At 41.5% G+C, this 20,133-nt stretch overlaps 2 protein-coding genes across 15 annotated transcripts in view; one reads left to right on the forward strand and one right to left on the reverse strand.

Moving 5' to 3' along the window:
• The window catches only part of LOC120731893 (calcium-dependent secretion activator 1), a 324,336-nt gene extending 306,995 nt beyond the window's left edge, over positions 1-17,341 (reverse strand). For 4 of the 14 annotated variants that reach the window (XM_040029310.1, XM_040029241.1, XM_040029232.1 and 1 more), the window contains exon 1: positions 16,561-17,337. In XM_040029310.1, the coding sequence (XP_039885244.1) occupies positions 16,561-16,911 (351 nt within the window). In that variant the 5' untranslated portion in view covers positions 16,912-17,337. Of the gene's footprint in view, positions 1-16,560 lie in introns of all 14 variants that reach the window. The other 10 variants (XM_040029271.1, XM_040029251.1, XM_040029299.1 and 7 more) reach the window with 6 other exon arrangements.
• On the forward strand, positions 2,783-3,727 carry LOC120731949. Its single transcript, XM_040029375.1, has 2 exons — positions 2,783-2,816; positions 2,950-3,727. The coding sequence occupies exon 2, from the start codon at positions 2,984-2,986 to the stop codon at positions 3,617-3,619; it is 636 nt and encodes a 211-aa protein (XP_039885309.1). The 5' UTR covers positions 2,783-2,816; positions 2,950-2,983; the 3' UTR covers positions 3,620-3,727.
• Positions 17,342-20,133: the final 2,792 nt, after the last annotated feature.

The raw sequence follows: 20,133 nt of genomic DNA on the forward strand, positions 1-20,133 counted from the left end.
TACCCGGAAAACAGGAGAAAACGATTCCAAAAGAAAAGGCAGCTCACCCCTTCCGCTTCAACCCAAGAGTGCCTAAGCGCTCAACTAATTCACTAGGAGCGGCTTTCAAAATTTCACACTCTCACAAATACACAAGATAAGCACGGGCTGGGAACACCAGGGTCAGGGCCGCGACGGCTGTCCGGCTACTCGCTCGTTCCACTCTCTCTCTCCCCCTCGGAGCTGTCAGAGCGGCCTTTTGAAGGTAGTCAACCGCTCCATGGTCCAATCAGTCGCTCACGACTCCTCATTAGGGGAGGGACCTGGAAAAGTCTTAAGCACAGTACAGAAAACACAGACAGAAAACAGGCCACACATGGCCACAGCCGTAACAAAAGGTAACAAATGCATGCAACAAGGTGAACAAAAGCTCTCTCAACCCACATGTTTGACAGTGTCATTTAAACAATATTTGATATATGAAGCTATATGAACACAGAGAAGTAGCCATATCAACTATTTAATTTCAAGCTTTTCATGAACTGAAACACAATATATAAGGCGAAGAGTTTGCATAATTCTGTTAGCACACATTTCAATAAATCTCTGCACCTATTTCCCATTTTACTAGCAAAATATTAAAGAAGAGGGGTGGCTAAAGACTTCTGCATATAACTTCTGGTTCTATCAGAATATTTTATTAACCTACAATAATAGAGCTTCCTCTACAGCAAATGTTTGCAAATTGCCATATTCTGGTCTTCAAAGACTTCATAGGGCAGATTTGAACAATAAATAAGAATTTTCAATGAGGAACAGCTTTATCAAGCTTTATCTTGTTTCAGCCCACAGCATCTCAAGCATGGTGCAGTGCCACCCACTACCCAGCTGACTGGTTAATGTGTCTGAGAAGGTGTTTGAGCTCCAGAGTTTGAAATAAACAATGTCAAATCTTCATTCTCTGACTACATATTGTCTGTTCTGACATGCTGATGTGTTTTTTCTTTTTTCTTCATCATGAATAAATCAAAAGTTACTCACATTGACTTTTCCTCTCCAGCTCCTGAGTCTTCTTGGTTTTGGCCATGTAATGGGAAGGGCTTGGTGGAGGTAATGATAATGGCAAATGAGAACTTTTATGTGACAGCGCTCAGTCATCATTACTGAAACTGAAATATTAGTTTACAAATATAACATATTAGCATCAATGTGGCAACTACAGCTTTGAACACCCTTCATTTGCTTTAATAAGTATAAACTGTGATGCCATGTGGAAATAGAAAAATAACTTTTAAACTACCATTGGTGTGTCTGTTACTTCTATGAGTTGTCGTTAAACACAATGCTTCAATAAGGAGATCATGCCATTCTCAACATTTAAGGCAGTCTGAGTTCAATGCGGGTCAATGACTGACAGACATGCAATGAAATCAGAGACCAAAGTGCTCTGCTTGTGTCACTGTCCCAGGATGTAAAATCATGGTAACAGTGATATGTAACCATGGTAACCCAAGAAAATAAATTTCAGTTAGGAATGTTCAATTCAAATAAATTTTATTTATATAGAGTCAAATCACAACGACAGGTGTTTTATATTGTAAGATAAATACTCTACAGTAAAACATAGAAAACTACTGGATCTACTGGGGTGAGGGACAAAAGGCATGCTGTGGATCAGAGACAGATACTGTACAGTATTATGAAGTCTTTACAGTTTTTCTCAAATGTTAAAACACAAAAGCCAATCCTGTAACCCAAATGACCAGTAGTCTAAACACATTTACTAAATGTAGCCACCATATTCCAGTACCATAAACACATGTCACATGAAGACACAATTCACAAAACACAACCCTCTGTACACATAAATCTAAACACATTTTTCCTTGCTAAAACACATGTTGCAAAACAACTCTGCTCATATTCTCAAATGAAAGCCCATGTGATGCAAAATGCTTGCCACAGTCACCAATCTTTGAACACAGGGAACACACCTGGCGTCAGTCACTACACACAACGACTCAAAATTGAAGACACCTGTTGCTAATGATGTGACCCAACCTATAAAAGCATAGTTTGGTGAAGATGCCAAACAATCACAATGGATGAAGGCATTCGAGCGTGCGGAAGGAGAAGAGCTGCAGGCCAAAGAGGAAGAGGGGTTGAGATCAGAGGAGGAAGAGGTGAAGGCCTAAGAAGAAGAGGAGTTCGGAGTGGAGGAAGAGAAGGAGGCCAACAAGAGAGAGGAGAAGGTCCAGGTGGGAGAAGAAGACAACCTCACACCATCATAACAGATGATATGCGAGCAACAGTAATTGATCATGTCATTGTCCATGGCATGACAATGGCTGAAGCGGGACGAAGAGTACATCCAAACCTGAGTAGGTTCACCGTGGCCACCATTATCAAGGCATTTAGACAACACAACAGGTATAGTACGCTATTGCTTTCTTTGTCACACTACAGTTTTACAGGCCTGTGAAAGTGGTCTGTTACTTTACATGTAGTTTTACATATAAATCAGTCATTTGACAACACATGTTTCTTTCTTTAGAGTTGAAAGAAAGCCACATAGAGGTGGGAGGGTTGCCATATTCACAGCGGCACAAGAAACCCTCATTGCAGATATGGTCCGTGAGAACAACTGCATTAGACTCCGAGAGATCAGAGACAAAGTCATTGCAGATAATGTAAACTTTGAGAACATTGATGCTGTCAGCGTGTCCACAATAGACCGAGTTCTCCGGCGCCAACAGATGAGTATGAAACAGGTCTACAGGGTTCCCTTTAAACGCAACTCTGTGCGACACATAGAACAACGTTACGAGTATGTGCAAGTACGTATACATCCATGTCCACAGTACAGTTAGTGGACATACTGTGTTGCTTAGTGGCCTACATTACTTCTGGACAATACTGTGCTACCTGATTGACCGTTCTGAACACCTGTACGCTTTTCCATGTTCACAGAGGATAATGCAGTTGGACGCGATGGCCAGACCCCATGAGTACCTCTTCCTGGATGAGGCTGGCTTCAACCTCCAGAAACGAAGGCGAAGAGGCCGTAACATCATTGGCCAAAGAGCCATCACTGAGGTTCCTGGCCAACGGGGGGGGTAATATCACTCTTTGTGCAGCTATGGGTACGGAGGGGCTTGTCCACCGGCATGCTGTCCTTGGGTCTTACAACACCCAACGTCTCCTCACCTTCCTAGAGGAGCTAAAAGACATCCTCCTGGACCGTCAACAACACCATCCTAGGCTAGCACATCACATGTATGTGATCATTTGGGACAACGTCCGCTTCCACAAAACACACCAAATCAGAGAGTGGTTCACCACCAACAGTGACCACTTTTTAAACGTCTGTCTGCCACCCTACTCCCCTTTCCTGAACCCTATAGAGGAGTTCTTCTCATCATGGAGATGGAAGGTGTATGACAGACAGTCATACACAAGAGAGAACCTCGTACAGGCAATGGAGCTGGCCTGTGCTGACATCCCAGTGGAGGCCTTCCAGGGATGGATTCGCCATTCCAGGGCGTTTTTCCCGCGGTGCCTAGCAAGGGACAATATAGCCTGTGATGTGGATGAGGTGATGTGGCCCAATGCAGCTCGGCGACATGATGCCGCACAGTGACTGTGTGTAATACTGTAAAATGACCGTGTAGACAATAAAAAAAGACTTCACACCCTGATCATGTTTCCGAGAGTACTGTTGTGTGCGATAGATTCTGTTTTTGCATTGAGTTGTGTTACAGTAGTGTACGTACTTGCAGGATGTTTTTATAGATTTATAGTCTTCATGTGAAACTCTCAAATCTAAATGCCTAATCCTCTGCAGGGTTCTATGACGATCCGTTACTGTACAGTTTATAAAAATATGCATTGGCAGTTATGAACCAAAGAACCTTCTCACAAATTGAGCATTGTGTTTTCAATTGTTTTACTGTAGTGTGTAATGCTGTGTATAGTGTTTACAGTTTTGACAGCTTCGAGCTGCTCTCTTGGTGTGGGAGTTTGAGTTTTGCAGTGGGAAGGTGTGGTTGTGTTTATGTAGCTTTAGAGAAGGGTGTTGTGTTTGGACATTGGGGGACCTGGTGGTAACGTTTGTGACATGTGTTTTAGCATTTGAGAAAAACTGTAATTACAGTTTTTGCCCGTTGCTTGAACACTATAAACCCATGCTTAGACTAAAGTAACACAACTTGACGCTTGTGTCACCATACCTCAAACACATGTACCCATACCTTAAACAAAAGCGCTACTTTGCACCATAGTTGCAATTATGCAACACACGTACTCCTTTATGCAACACACATGGTCCTGCATACTACACTCTATTTCATATATAAGACACTTCGCTCACAAAATGAAATTTCAGGGTGCCATTTGGAAAACACATGTATCCAAAATACAAAACACATCGGGTAATTGCAACCACTCAAATACACACCTGAAGGCACTTACTTGCAAAACTGAACACCAATTAGCCAACTACAAAAAGCCCTCAGTTTAGCCAATTCAAGAACTTTGCAAGCATGGATGGAGGGAGAGCAGGAGGAGGAGGAGGAGGTCGAAGAGGCCATGCACGGACCCATATTTCTGATGATATAAGAGCAACTTTGGTGGACCATGTCATTAACCACGGCCTGACTATGAGGGAAGCTGGGCAGAGAGTCCACCCACATCAAAGCCGCTTCACAGTGGCATCTGTAATAAGAACATTCCGACTAGAAAACAGGTCTGTCTTCACCTCTCTACCTTCTACTCTACTCAGATGGTTTTCATAGCACTGTTCTACAGTATATCACATCACCATATCAAGTGTACAGGGTACTGCAGGGTGCTAATGCTCTTTTGCAGCCAAAGTGGTAGTTTCTGTGAAACATACCATGATTACTTATATTGAAGTACAGTGTTGTACAGTGGATGATACAGTATATACAGTAAAGTACTGTAAGACAAATAAGCAAAGCGATGACAATATGTGGTTGTATTTCTCTAGAATGTCTCGAAGACCTTCTGGGGCAGGACGCTGTTGGATTGTAGTGTTATTTTATGCCATGTTATACCCCGAATTAAAGAGTGTGAATTATTATGTAGTTTTAGTTTGCATTATTCTCCTGAATTAGAAGAAGCTGATAACTATTGCATTAGTTAAACTGATTTGCATTACATTAAACTGCTGACTTGTTGTGAATGAATGACATTGTTTTATGATGCATTATACTGCTGAGTTATAAGAAATACTGTTCGCAGAAGGTTATTGTCTTATTTGTCTGATTAGAAGAGAACAGAGTGTGCTGGAGTTTTCTGCCCCATCTCAGCAGGAGCAGATAAACGGGGAGCCAAGGTCGTAGCTTAGGCGCTGTGTGAGAGAAAGCATGTGAATGTTTAGGCTTTTTATGATAAGGTGGAGGCACCAGAGGCTATAAAAGTTTGAGCAATGCTCCACCATTTTGAGATCTGAGGCTGTCTGCATACAGTGTCCATCTCCCACGCGTGTGTTCATTAAAATCATCGTTTGACTCAACCCAACCGGACCAGTGTTGTTATTGTGGTTTTTCCCTTGTGTCCATCCCCAATTTGAACTCGTAACAACGCCAACGCCTGTACACACAACAGCAGGAACTTGCCGTTGTGGACCTAGTGAGGGCAGACAATGCCATCCGTCTCCACCAGCTACGAAAGCAAATACTTGCAGACAGGCAAGTGTTCAACAACATAAACCATGTGAGCATCACCACCATCAGACGCATCTTGGGAAAACTCAGCATCACCATGAAGCAGCTCTACAGAGTCCCATTTGAGAGGACCAGTGACAGGGTCAAAGGACTTCGAGCTGAATATGTACGGGTACGTGTAACTGTCCTTTACATGGACAATACAGTATTGGTGAAATCCAGCAGTAGCTGAATATGTACCATATCAGTACCACATGGATCCATCCTGAGAGCTACACAGGTATCTGTGTGATGGGTGAGGGTCCTGTATGTGTAGCACTGTAGTGCAGTAATATGTTCTCTTTGTTTTACAGAGAATCTTGGCCATGGATGGAGCTGCACAGCTTCATGAATTCATTTTCATTGATGAAACTGGATTCGACCTGTGCAAAACAAGATGACTGGTCGTAATGTAATTGGACAAAGGGCAATTGTGCACGTCCCAGGGCAGCGCGGGGGAAATATCACATTGTGTGCCGCCATAAGCCTTCGAGGGCTTCTGCATCATCATGCAAAACTAGGTCCATACAATAGCCAACATATACTCACATTTCTAGATGCTCTCCATGATATAGTTGTACAGAACAGAGCAGATCAGCCCAGGTTTGTGGTGATATGGGATCATGTCAGTTTCCATCGGGCTGCTCTGGTCCAGGCCTGGTTCTCCAACCACAGCCAACTTGAAGTGTTATACTTGCCCCCTTACTCACCATTTTTAAACCCTATACAGGAATTTTTTTTTCGGCTTGGAGATGGCGTGTATATGACCGCCAACCACATGCCCGCATGCCTCTTCTGCAGGCAATGGAACAGGCCTGCGGCGACATTCAGGTGACAGCAATCCATGGATGGTTTCGACATGCAAGAGGATATTTTCCCCGGTGCCCAGCGGGAGAAGACATTGCTTGCGATGTCAATGAGGTCCTGTGGCCAGACCCCAACAGACGGCGGGATCCATGAGCCCACGTATGCACAATTGTCATAATGTTTTGTGTTTACAGTATAGTGTTTTTTCTATTACTGTATTATGTTGTTCTTTTGTTTTTTTTGCTTTATCTGAATTCATGGTACTGCTATGTACAGTGCTGCAATGTACAATATTGAGTAGGCCTATTTGCTTTTTTGGTTGTTTGAAAATGTGTCTCCTGTCTAAGCATGGGTTTATAGTGTTCAAGCAACGGGCAAAAACTGTAATGGAAATCCTGTTTGAAAACACTGGTATGGACCTCATCAGTCCATTTTACCTATACGCACAGGGATATTGCTTTGTATTAGTTATAATGGACTGCACAACATGAAATCCCAAGGCAGCGACGCAATTTCAGGTCATCTTCAAAATCAGTATTCTGAAAGTGATACTGATTTTAGCCCATACAAGCCTTGTGCAGCTCTACTATATAACTAGTTCATGCATTTATTACTTCCAGGCTGGACTACTGTAATTCATTATTATCAGGATGTCCAAAAAACTCCCTGAAAAGCCTTCAGTTAATCCAAAATGCTGCAGCAGCAGTACTGACAAGGACTAGAAAGAGAGAGCAGATTTCTCCTGTTTTGGCTTCCTGTTAAATCCAGAATTCAAAATCCTGCTCCTCACATACAAGTTCTTAAATAATCAGGCCCCATCTTATCTTAATGACCTTGTAGTACCATATCACCCTATTAGAGCACTTCGCTCTCGCTCTGCAGGCCTACTTGTTGTTCCTAGAGTATTTAAAAGTAGAATGGGAGGCAGAGCCTTCAGTTTTCAGGCCCCTCTTCTGTGGAACCAGCTTCCAGTTTGGATTCAGGAGACAGACACTATCTCTACTTTCAAGATTAGGCTTCAAACTTTCCTTTTTGCTAAAGCAAATAGTTAGGGCTGGGCCAGGTGACCCTGAATCCTCCCTTAGTTATGCTGCAATAGACGTAGGCTGCCGGGGGATTCCCATGATGCATTGAGTTTTTCCTTTTCAGTCACCTTTCTTACTCACTATGTATTAATAGACCTCTCTGCATTGAATCATACTTGTTATTAATCTCTGGCTCTCTTCCACAGCATGTCTTTATCCTGTCTTCCTGCTCTCATCCCAAGCCTGGTTCTGCCGGAGGTTTCTTCCTGTTAAAAGGGAGTTTTTCCTTCCCACTGTCACCAAAGTGCTTGCTCATAGGGGGTGATTGTTGGGTTTTTTCTTTGAATGTTTTATTGTAGGGTCTACCTTACAATATAAAGCACCTTGAGGTGACTTTTGTTGCGATTTGGCTCTGTATAAGTAAAATTGAATTGAACTGACGTGAAAAAAAAAATTTTTTTCCATTTTATTTAACCTCGCTCACCTCAACCTCTATTACCTCAATGACCCACACCCCACTGCACATAAACGGATCTGCTGTTGAGATGGTGAACAGTGTGAAGTTCCTGGCTGTGCACATACAAGATGACCTCTGAACACCACCATCATCATGAAGAAAGCCCAACAATGCCTTCTTAGGAAACAGTCGAAGGCCAGTCTCCCTCCTCCCATCATTTTACCAGGGAACATTGAGAGTGCCTCTGCTGCTACAGCAGGACAGCAGAGAGGATCACTGAAGGCCCTCGCCCATCCATCTCCCAACTCTACGACAGACACATCATCTGACGTGCGAACAGCATAGTGAAAGACACTTTCCACCCCTCACATGCACTTCTCTCCCTCCTTCCATCTGGCAGACTGTTTCGCAGCATCAAAATCGTGACAACCAGACACTGCAAGAGCTTCTTCCCCCAAGCAGTCAGAGCCCTCAAGTCAATACCACCAAAGAACTGATATACACATACACTTTTACAAACACTTACAATACTCATCAAAAGACTCAAAAACACCAAAAATTTACACAAATCCATTACAAACTGGACCTGGGAACAATATGCTTATTTGCATGCTTATAAACAGCATTCCGGTACACTGTATACTGTGTATACTGCTGTATTGACAATAAAGCTCTTGAATCTATTTAACCAGGAAGATCCCACTGAGATTAAAAACTTATTTTTCAAGGGAGACCTGGCCAAAATAGGTAGCAAGTATCTCACAAATACACAAATTACACAACTAAACACAGGCAACAACAACACACAAAAAAAAAAAAAAAAAAACTTAAAAATTTTAGATTCAGTTCAATTAAAAGGACAAGCAATCTAATTGAAACAGCTGCATGTTATGGAATTAGCCTCAAGGATTCTTAGCTTTGATTGAGAAGCACTTAATGAAATGAATTCTGTCATTTTCCAGTTGTTCTGAAGCTCGTTCCAAGCCAAATGTGCTAAATGGACAAAAGCTCTTTTGCCAAGTTCAATTCAGGCAAATGGAATGGAAAGCAACAAATAACCTTGTAGACGAAGACAATAACAACCAGCATGTTTCATTGAAAGCAGAGAAAAGATATATATATCTGAAGGCAACAATTCGAGTATTGCCTTATATATAAAACTGTATAGATTAGGGGTCCTCCGACCGGCCAAAGCAGGCCCTCCTACCTGAGAATTTATGGTTAGTGATGAACTTCAAAGAAGCATGATGCACAGTTTCAACCATTCATATATAGAATATCTCCATAATTCAGGTAAAAGCAGGTTAAATATGTTGCAGCAACAAGCCACTTCTTTGTATTACAGTTTTTCTGAATTGCTAAAACACACTTCATCTCTTGGTCTCAAAACACTAAACAAACTGTAAAACTGAAGCTACACTCACAAAACAGTCAACTTGTCCTGCAAAACTAAACATTTCACCCAAAACTATTTTAACTGTACTCAAAATCAAGCACTACTGTCAAAAACCACACAAAACCAGCAAATGTGCAAACACAACTTAGCAACGATTACACACTACAGAAATAAATACAAAACACTGTGGGATAGTGGGAAAATATATTTACTTATTCGTTCATTTATTCTTCTACTCACATTTTAACAAAAAAAAAAAGAACTGTATCAAAAAAGATATTCTATAGATAAAGTATACATTTTTACAGCATATTCAGATAATTTATTCTGCCTCAGCTTCACACCTCTGTCCTGGGTCAGGCCCCAGGACTTCATCACATCACGTGCTATGGTCTGCCTTGCAAGTGTAACAACCCTTTTGGGTTATAGCACCACTAGCGGGGGTTGCCCTACTATTGTAGTAGTTGTGGGGGTCTCCTAGTGGGTGTGTGTTGTTAGCGGCAGCCATTCCATGCTGCTCATGTTCCATTCTCCGAGGAAACACCTTACTGTTGTAACGGCCTGGCGCCGGCGACTACCGATCCCCGCACATGTATGTACGGACAGAGTAGAGCCGTGGAGACCTGGCTTGTATGGTCTTATGTTGCTGATAATGAATAAAGGTCTGTTGTTTAATTTAACTGACTGGCTTCGAGTTATCCGGCTAACCTCCACACCACATGCCCGCTGGACCTGCTAGCCGCTCCTTCCTCGCCAGACTGCTGTTACACAAGGCAATGAGGAAAGAATCCTTTAGCATGCCGAATCCAGCCCTAGCAAGATTCCAATCCCATCTCACTACATGCTCCATTCATTGCTTGAAGTAAATTTTCCTCTGTGTGTGTAAGGGTTTCAGTCGTAGACTTTCTAGCTCCATGCCAAGAAAAATCCTTAATAGGGTTAAAGAAAAAAAAAAAAAAAAAAGAGGTGGGGGGGGGGGGGGGGGGGGTGTACGGTGGAAGAAACATTGATAAAATGCTGCTCATTGTGAAACCACTCGCGTATTCTTGGTGAAAGCTCACATTGTCCCAAATGATACCATACATGGGATGCTCTTCCTGCAAAGCATCCTGTAGACTAGTGATGTGACGTTCTGTATCGAGGCTTCAAAGCTTGAGTCGAGTAATGGAGGGGGCGTTTCAGAGATGCGCGATACGCGTAAAGAGGCTTGCTTCATTTATAGGTGGAGCTGAAAATGATGACGTCCGAAGCCTCGCTGCCCGGCTATACCACATGACTGGTTCAGGAAGTAGTTCGAACTTTGCCGCAAGCTATGACAGCGATATAAACCCCTCAGACTTCATTCAAAATGTGGGTGGACCCAAGGTTCAGAAAACCCGAGTTTCTCAGCCCTGCAAGAGCTAGCGAAGCAGAAAAAAGACTGAAAGCAGAATGTGCTTCCGTAATGAAGGCCTCCAATACCTCCTCTTCCTCCGCACCACCACCACAGCCATCAACGTCACAAACTGTTGAGGCTGTTTCCCACGTTACTACTGTTATTGCATTTGAGTTGCATTTATATAAACTGATTGTTGGGTTTTCCTCTGTATCTATTATTGTACGATCTACTGTACAATATAAAGCGCCTTCAGGCAACTGTTGTTGTGATTTGGCGCTATATAAATAACATTGAATTAAAAATTTAGTTGTTAGTATCACATAAAACTCTCCTTATTGTTTAGTTAACAACCTGTGGCGTCGCCTGGATGAAAGTGTCAGGCAGACACAGACACAAAATGTGACAGCAGACGCGAATATTGAGGTCCAACGGTACATGATGGAGCCAAATATTGGAAGGCTGGAGGACCCCCTTAAATACTGAGAGAGACTGTGAGCGAGTGTTTTCAAAAGCAGGGGAAATATTGTCCAAAAGAAGAAATTCGCCTACGACCTGCCACAGTGGAGAAACTGTTGTTTTTAAATAAAAACCAATGATGTGTCCCCTAAACACTAATCACTGTCCATATCTCAACCACACCTCACCTCACAGTAAATGATCGTTTCCATTTTAAGCATTTCCAAATAATCATTTTCCATACTGCCAGTATGAATATACACAGTATACTGCCATCACTACAATATACATGTTTTACACACTCCTTTTGTTGTTGACATTTACAGGCTGTGTGCAAAATGCCACACTCTTCAAATTCATGCCAACTAATATTTTTACGTCCAGTAGGTGTCCTGCTAGAGCAAATGAAGCTTCAAGACGCTTTGCACTGGGGTGAACCAACTGGATGAAAAGCTTCAGTGCTTCATGAAGCTTCATCTGCCCATCACGACACACAGCTCACTAGCTGCAAACACCAAACACACAGCTCACTAGCTGCAAACACCAAACACACAGCTCACTAGCTGCAAACACCAAACACACAGCTCACTAGCTGCAAACACCAAACACACAGCTCACTAGCTGCAACTACTCACATGGCTCTCTGGCACCAGAGCTCACCTTTCTCTGGGCTTAAATACCTTTAATTGCTGATGGAAAGCAGCTGTACAAAAAAAGGTGGCACCGAAGGCAGGAGAGCTGGTAGGACACGCCCACACAGGCAACTTCAGGAGGAGGCCTTGCTAGGGCCGTAACAATTGGTCTATAATTAGTTAAAACTCCTGGGTCATCCCCTTTTTAATAGAGGGACAACAAAATCTGATTTCCATACTGAGGGAATTGCTTCCATTGTCATGGTCCCTGTTTCTGCCCAGCCGGCCCCGCAAGGCTACATGTGTTTTTGTTTTGCTCTCACTCGCTTTCCTTCGCCGCTCTGCCTGGGTGGAGCTCACATCCATAACCAGTTTGAGGGTGAAAATAATTGAGAGAGGCTCTGCCACAAAATCAGCTGGGAGTTTCAAAAAGTAAGAATCTATTAAATCGGGTCCTGAAGGTTTTCTATGATCTAATACTTTAAGAGCTTCATAGACTTCCTGTACAAAGAAAGGAACAAAGTTAAATGGCTGACCAATGTACACCGGAAGGTTTGTGCAGGATTTTACAGAGACTGGATTCAGAGAGTCAAAGAGTCAGAAGATATAAAGTGCTTGTTAAAGCAATTCATAATCTCCTTCCTATCATAAACAGGAACTGAATCCTTAAAAAAATTGGTGAGCTTTTCCTACCTGAAAGAGACTTAATATTTTCCAGAACTTCTGTGGATTATTTAGGTTCTCAGACAGACAATAATAATATTCTGATTTAGATTTCTTAATAGAGGAAGTATATTTGTTTCTTAGTCATCTGAAAAGAAGCCAATCATTGGGCTTTGGCCCAAGCCAGGTTACGTTCATGATGGATGTCTGCCAGCTCTGGGGAGAACCTGGGACTTTTTATGACCTTTTATCCTAAATCTCCCTAATGGGGCATGTTTATTCACAATTAGCATAAAACCATCCATAAAAACTGTCCTACATCAGGGATCAATCCTATTTTCTTCCAATCATAGTTTGACAAATCATGATAAAATGCTTGTTCATTAAACTTTTTAACAGTCCTTTTAAAAATAATACCTGAGTGACTTGGGCACCTTAGTGTTTCAAATAACAGCAACAACACAGTGGTCGCTTAAGTCATGGCAAAAGACACCCAAGGATGAAAATTTATGAGGAACATTTGTCAGAAGCTAGTCAATCAAGGTAGACTTTTCAGGGGTTTTTTGGTTGTCTTCACAGTATTCTAATTTTTTGAATTAGAATACTGTTTTCGTGGGTTTTATGAGCTGGAAGCCCACATTATATACAAATAAACAACTAAGTACTTGAAATCGTTTAAGTTGTGGGCCCTGAATCTATAATCAATGAAAGTTTAATGTTTTGAAAGGAATTATGGAAATAAATAAACTTTTCCATGATATTCTAATTTCTTGGACAGGGTCTGTAGTTTAGTCTGGAAAGGAAAAGCTTTAAAGAATGCAGAGCCTCTGTAAAGGCAGAACGAGGTCTATAGCAACAAACAGCTGTTAGATAAAGACCCTTTGCAATATTCAGAGCCAGAAATTCCATTTGCTTGCTAATGTATTCTGATAGAACTATTGTGGCATCAAATTTCAACTTAACATAAGCAGCAACACCACCACCTTTCTTAAGCCTATCTGTACGATAGATACTGTATCCAGCTATGCTAATATGTTCATCAGATATATATTTAGACAACCAAGTTTCAGAAATTAAAACAATATCCCCATCTGTTTATCAAACCCAAATCTTCACCATATCCATCTTGGGTAACAAACTGCGCACATTAAGATGAACAATCTTCAGCCCAGATGAGGATTTAAATTCAGATGGTGTCTGAGTACATTGCAGCTCAGGGCCCAGGTTAGGTTGCACATTACCAGATAAGAGCAGTAGTAAGACAGTCGGGAGTCTCTGCTTTGCAACATTACCTACTGAATTTGACTTGTGAAATGTGGAAACTAAGTAGAATATTTCATAACTGGCAAGGTAATAATTCAAAACAAGACTGTTTTGAAGTTGAGCTAAATCTTTGTGTAGATCAAATGATAGATGCACGGCCTGTTCCAAATACATTGGTGATTGTACAGGATGTACAGCAGCGGTGATACATGTGGACCTGAGGACCTTCTCTTCTCTAAGAAGAGTCATATACAGATCCAATATTGGATTTAAAAAATGAGGATATTACAAGTAAGCTTTAAATTTCTATATTTACAAATGTCACTGAGTAGTCCTTCAATTCAAATATAATCTGTCATCTTCCTCAACTACAGCAGCCAGAGCGTTCTCACTCCCGAGGCGTAACATGTCGACGTTTTGTCACGTCCCGCGGCGTTCCTGAGGAACGCGAAAGGAGACCTTCGGCGTTCTTATGGTACACGGCGGGTTATGGCTGGAATCCAGTGCAGTGACGCTCCCGCGGTAATAGACGTTCCAGCCCTGTATTCCAGCCCTAAACCTAACCGTATCCCTAGCCCTGACCATAACCTTATTCCTGACCTTAACCAGGACTATAATGATGTTAAATAGCGTGTTTCTAAGCGATTTGAAGAAAAAGAGTGAACATGTGTAGATTCAGTCCAGACGGTTCTCATGTTTCCTCGTTTTGCCGAGGTCGTCATTTAGGAACGTGGTGGGTAGCCGAAAACGTAATATGGTGACGATTTGTCACCTAGCGTAAAATGTTACGCTTTGGGAGTGAGAACGGGTTGAGCTATACCTTTAGCTAGCAGAGACAAACTGAGTGTAGTTTGACAAACTACACTTAGATTGTGTTTGTTTGCAGATATTTGTTTATCCAATCAAAAAGTTACATTTGAAATTACCTGCCACTTAAAAAATGCTACTTCCTTGTTGTTGTGATGCTGGTGGAAAAGCAATGACAACATACAGACATCTGCATGAAAAATGCAATTCCAGACTGTTCCGGCCCACTTTAACCCCTGAGTTGAAGTGGGACATTAATTAAATTTTTTTTGCCTCTTTCACCTCTTCCTATGCAATAAGCACCAATGATGGATACACTGATAGGATTAACTTTCATAGATTTTCTTGTTCCCTCCAATTGGTGCTGAAATCGGTTTGAAGTTTGAAGGCGCACACTAATGTAAGGCAAATACCTCTGCAATGAAACTTAAAACAACAAGCCTGTTTTTGAAAATGTGAGGAGTAGAAAGTGTAGATATTTGTGTAAGAAATGTCAGGAAGGATCGCTTAGAACAGTGGTTCTTAACCTGGGTTCGATCGAACCCTAGGGGTTCGGTGAGTCGGTCTCAGGGGTTCGGCAGAGCCTCCGCCATGACATGCATGGCTCATTTTGTGCACCAGTAAAAAAATCACATTTTATTTTTCACTAAAGAGGGGTTCAGTGAATGCGCATATGAAGCTGGTGGGGTTCGGTACCTCCAACAAGGTTAAGAACCACTGGCTTAGAATAAAGGCCATGAGAACAATAGAAAAGATGTGAATGCCCCTAAAATTGAAGCAGTGTCCCCCAAAGGATGCCACCAAGGACCAGTCCAAAAACAGATAGAGGTCAACACAGTCAGCATTTTTCAGTTGTCTAGCTCACCAACTTCTGGTGGAAATATCCTTGTTTATACACTAAACAGGAACTATCTGTGTTTGCAGTTCTAAGGGTCTTTATGTCTGCTTTCTGACTGTTTTATCAAAACTTACTGGTGTAAACAAGGTTCATGCTCAGAGGTATGTTCTCACCAAATGCCTTTTACTACGACTACAGACCACTGAGCTTATGTCAGTAAGATTTAAACTCTCAAGCTCTTCATTTTTCATTTTTTAAATAAGCAGTGTTGCCACTTTTCAGCTGCACTTTGACTAAATTTGTCTTGAAGTGTGTGATTTTATGCAGTTATTTAAATATTTATTGCAAATCCACTTTTCACCATTCCTACCAGCATCTAGAATAAACACTTTTGTCTCCAGTGTGTCTGTGGACATAGTCAGAATGTTGCTAAAAGCCTGTATTACCAACATGCAACACAAGGGGTATGTCTACCGCCATTCTATTATGCACTACCCACATAGCTTTTTGGTATTACCTTGTAAATGTAAATGCAGATTGGGAAAAAAATTGCAGACAGGAGATGTCACAGAGATTGGAGCAGATTTTCCTGCATTAAATTGTTCTTATCACAATGTTGTTAAAGAAGAAGAATATTGATGCCAAGAGGCAACTCACACAACAGATAGGAAGAAAATCAATGCTCTTACTTTTTCCTCCTCTCTCTCTCTCTCTCTCTGTCACATTTGTTTATCTTTCCTCGATTTGGATTTAATACACTCCGTTGTTTTTAAAAAAAATTCTTACTACTTTCTAATGCAATTTAACTTAGCAATCGTCATTTCAGCACCAGTGTAAAGATAAAAAAAAGGATTTGCTGCGATTTAATGTTCAATCAAAAAGAGATATGTGGTTTGGGCTTGTGGAACTGGTTCCATGTTTCTGGTAAACTGGTGAGGAAAATGTCGGCCTAATATGTGAAGGGATTCACTTAAGACTGTCGGGCTAAGCAACTGATTTCTGCTTTCAGGTAACCAGCCTTGATTGAAGCAACAGATGGTATCATTTATCTCGGAGATGACACAAGTGCAACATGAATTTCAATCACAGCTTTGAAGCTAGGTTTGGGTCAATCCTGTTCATTGCTCCCCTACCTTCTGCTGCCTCCTGGCCATATCAGTCGGTTGTTTCGCGTTAAACGGATATGCGATGCAGCGCATCACAAACACATACAGCTGGAGTCTCTTTTTCCTCTCTTCCTCATCTCGCTGCATCTTTTCCAGGTCCTCCTTTTCCTTGTCGCTGCCAACCGACGGGCTCGGGCTTGACGGTCGACCACGGCCGCTCCCGCCACCCCGTGACTGGAGCCCTCCGTTGGCTTGGCCGTCGGCGGCTCGGCCCGGTGACAATCGGGCTCCCCCGATGTTCTTCGGGGCCGCCACTTCTTTGTGCTCCACCTGCAGTATCTCTTCCCCTTCCTCCTCGCTTGAAGACGGGTCCAACATGCTGCGGTAGCTTAGATGAAGACTCTACCTGTTGCAATTGAAAAACTGCGAGAGCAGAAAACAGAAAGACGCCTTGAATGTACTAAAGCTGACCGATGAGCCCTCAGATTGTTCTTTGTCAAGAAAAAAACTGCTGCCACAGTTCCAAGCTCATCGCAAAAAAATAAAGTGTTATAAACACAAAGTAGCCCTGTGGTTTCGAAGCCTTTCAACTCTCCCAGTCAGTGGCACATAGGAGGAATTAATGACGGGAGCAAATCTAAAGGGGAGGTGTCGCAGAGAGGTAACGCTGATGCGTTGGTGCGCTGCTGCTCGGAGAAAGAGGCAGGGCTCGGAGCTGACCACAGTACTGAAACATGATACCAGCTGCTCTGGGATCAGTTTAATCAAGCTGCGAGCACAACAGATAAAGGGCCACCTCCAGCAAAGCCGAAAGAGGACAGCGCTAGACCGGAATCAAAACAGCTTTCTTAAAAAAAAAAAAAAAAAAAAAGCTTTATTACTGGTTTAAAACAATCCAGCAACAAGATCGTAAGCCTGCATCTGTGGAATTTGCATGTCCTCCTCGTGTCTGCGTAGGTTCCATCCAGGCACTCTGGCAGTCATGTATAGAGTTAGGTTAACTGGCGAGTCCAAACTGACCACAGGTGAGAATGCGAGGGTAGGCTTATCCGTTTCTGTGTATTTGCACTGTGACAGATTCGTCATCTATCCAAGGTGTACTCCGCCACGCGCCCAATAACAATGCGTCTGTTTATTTATATATACACAACGCACTATGTAATTTACGTTCTTCTTGTTACTAGTATTCTTGTTCTGTGTTTTGGTTTGTTTGTTTGTTTTGTCTTGTCTTATTTAGCTTTTCCTGTTATTTCTGTCTTATCTGCTCAAATTTGGGGTTGTTTAAAATGCCTGTTTTGGAAGAATAACACGTTTTTATTTAATACAACATGATATTTCAGCTGTGTTAATATGATGAGTAAGTCTGTTAGCATTTTAGCTTTTCTGACTGTTCTTTTCCCACTTGTTTTGCATTTGGTTGGCTCTTTATTACTACTGGTAGCATGAGGCTATAACTGAACCCTACACTGGCTATAACAGGACTCTACAGTGGTGGCACAGATGGTCCAAGTCACATATTGATGGCACAATAAAGAAGGTTTGTTGTGTCTCCCAGCACAGTCTCAAGAGCATGGAGGAAAGTCCAGGAGCCAATGACTCTAGGAGAGCTACAGGGGGCTGTAGAAGGACCTTAAACCATGAGGAGGACCAGTTTCTGCTCCTTTGTGCAAGGAGAAACGGGATGCGCACTGCCAGAGCCCTACAAAACTTGTTAATTAGACAAAAGTCTAATAAACAGGTTGACCAGTGGCAGGCTCAGCCAGCACATTTAAGTAGCATTTATGAGAAATCACTTGGTTCACTGAATGTAATACATTTATCCAGGTGTTTTCCTACAACTCCATCTTGATTTTTTGTGTTTATATTTTTAAAGACAGACAGTGTGGAGTCCATGTACTCTTAAAAACAGATTATATACAGTATGAATATACAGAAGATTTCTGGTTTCCATTTTGTAGCCTTTGACTTTAAGAGGACTTCTAACGCATGCAGGCAAACAGTCCACTTGAAGACCAAAATCACATCAAAACAACATTTATTTTATAACAGCAATTTGGCCTTTAATTAGCTCATACTATATAGTCAGGTTTTTTTTCTTTTTTTTGGGGGGGGGGGGGGTGATTAGCATTCAGATCTCTCAGTTAATATAGAAGAAACATTTACCACAAAGCAAGAAAGTATGACATGAGTCTAATCAAAAAGGTATTGGCTGAAGCACATGCCACATCATTTAGCAAGCAGCTCATTTACACAGGGTTTGAAGCAAAGGAGCAAAATAAAACAATAAAAAAACAAACACTTCCATCTTAGATAAGTAAATACATTAAATTTCATAAGAACAGTCCAAGAAAAACAACCAAGAGTTTCAGTATTGTCATTTTAACTCTTCTTCATTCTTGATTTATATATTTTTCTAATGCTCCAGTTTTTAACATTTTTAAACGAGGAAAATGAGCTACATCTTTTTAAATTACTGTCATAACTATTCAACAAGTTAATATCTCTGCTTTTTGTTTGTTTTTATCTTGTTTTCTTTTTTAAATCTGTTCCCCTCAAATCATATCGACTCTCTCTGACTTCAAACTGCTTCTGAGCACTGCAGCAAATCATTTTATTTTGTTTTTTGTACATTATCTGTGCCATTTTATATTCAACTAAAACATAAAATTTCAGGGTATTCAAATTAATAAACATCAAATGTTAGTTAGTTCTATATAGTTCTATTAATTTATAATTCTTAAAGCTGTTTTTTTTTTTGTAACTTTAACATAGGACGGGTATTGGTTTTATGCATTACCCCATATCTCTAGACAATAAGTCATATATGGAAGCAACAGAGAACCATAAAGTGTGTATAATGATTTCTTGTTCAGGACATCCTTTAATTTGTAGACAATAGCAACAGTTGTTGACATTTTTGTTTTCACATGACGATTACCTTTTTTTTCAGTTTCAATCCTTTTTTTTCGGTTTCAAACCATTTTTCAGTTTCAACCTGTACTTGTGTTTTATTGTATTTTATATTTGTATTTTATTGTACAGCACTTTGGTCAGCCTTGGTTGTTTTTAAATGTGCTTTATAAATAAACTTGACTTGACTTGGCACTGTTTTGGCGTCCGGGGGCGCGCTGGGGGGGGGGGGGGATTCCGGCCCGCATGTATTTGCATATATTATAGAGGTCACTAGTGCTGACCAAGCTGCCATCTTTCTCTCTTCCCGTCTTTCAATGGCTGCTTCAATTTTAGCTTGAACCTCCAAACCGCAAGTAAGTAATCATTTTTTGTCATCTTTTCTTGCTGTCCCACTGGGCTGGACATTAGTTTATTTTTTTAGCTACATCTGGTGAAGTTGTGGTAAAATGCTGGTATTAGCCTATTCATCGTAGCAAGCTAGCCTGAAGCTAATATTTGCTAAATTTAAGGACACCCGTGTCTCTTCAGGAGTTGGAGGCCGGTGTTCTAGGAGCGGATCTCAGGATCTCAACAGGCAGTGTTGGGCAGTAACGTAATACATGCACCGGCGTTACGTATTTAAAATACAAAATACGAGTAAATGTATCCGTTACAGTTACCGTTCAATAGGTGATATTGAGAATACAG

Source organism: Simochromis diagramma, unplaced genomic scaffold, assembly GCF_900408965.1.
Source record: "Simochromis diagramma unplaced genomic scaffold, fSimDia1.1 OVJJ01000352.1, whole genome shotgun sequence".
NCBI lineage: Eukaryota > Metazoa > Chordata > Actinopteri > Cichliformes > Cichlidae > Simochromis > Simochromis diagramma.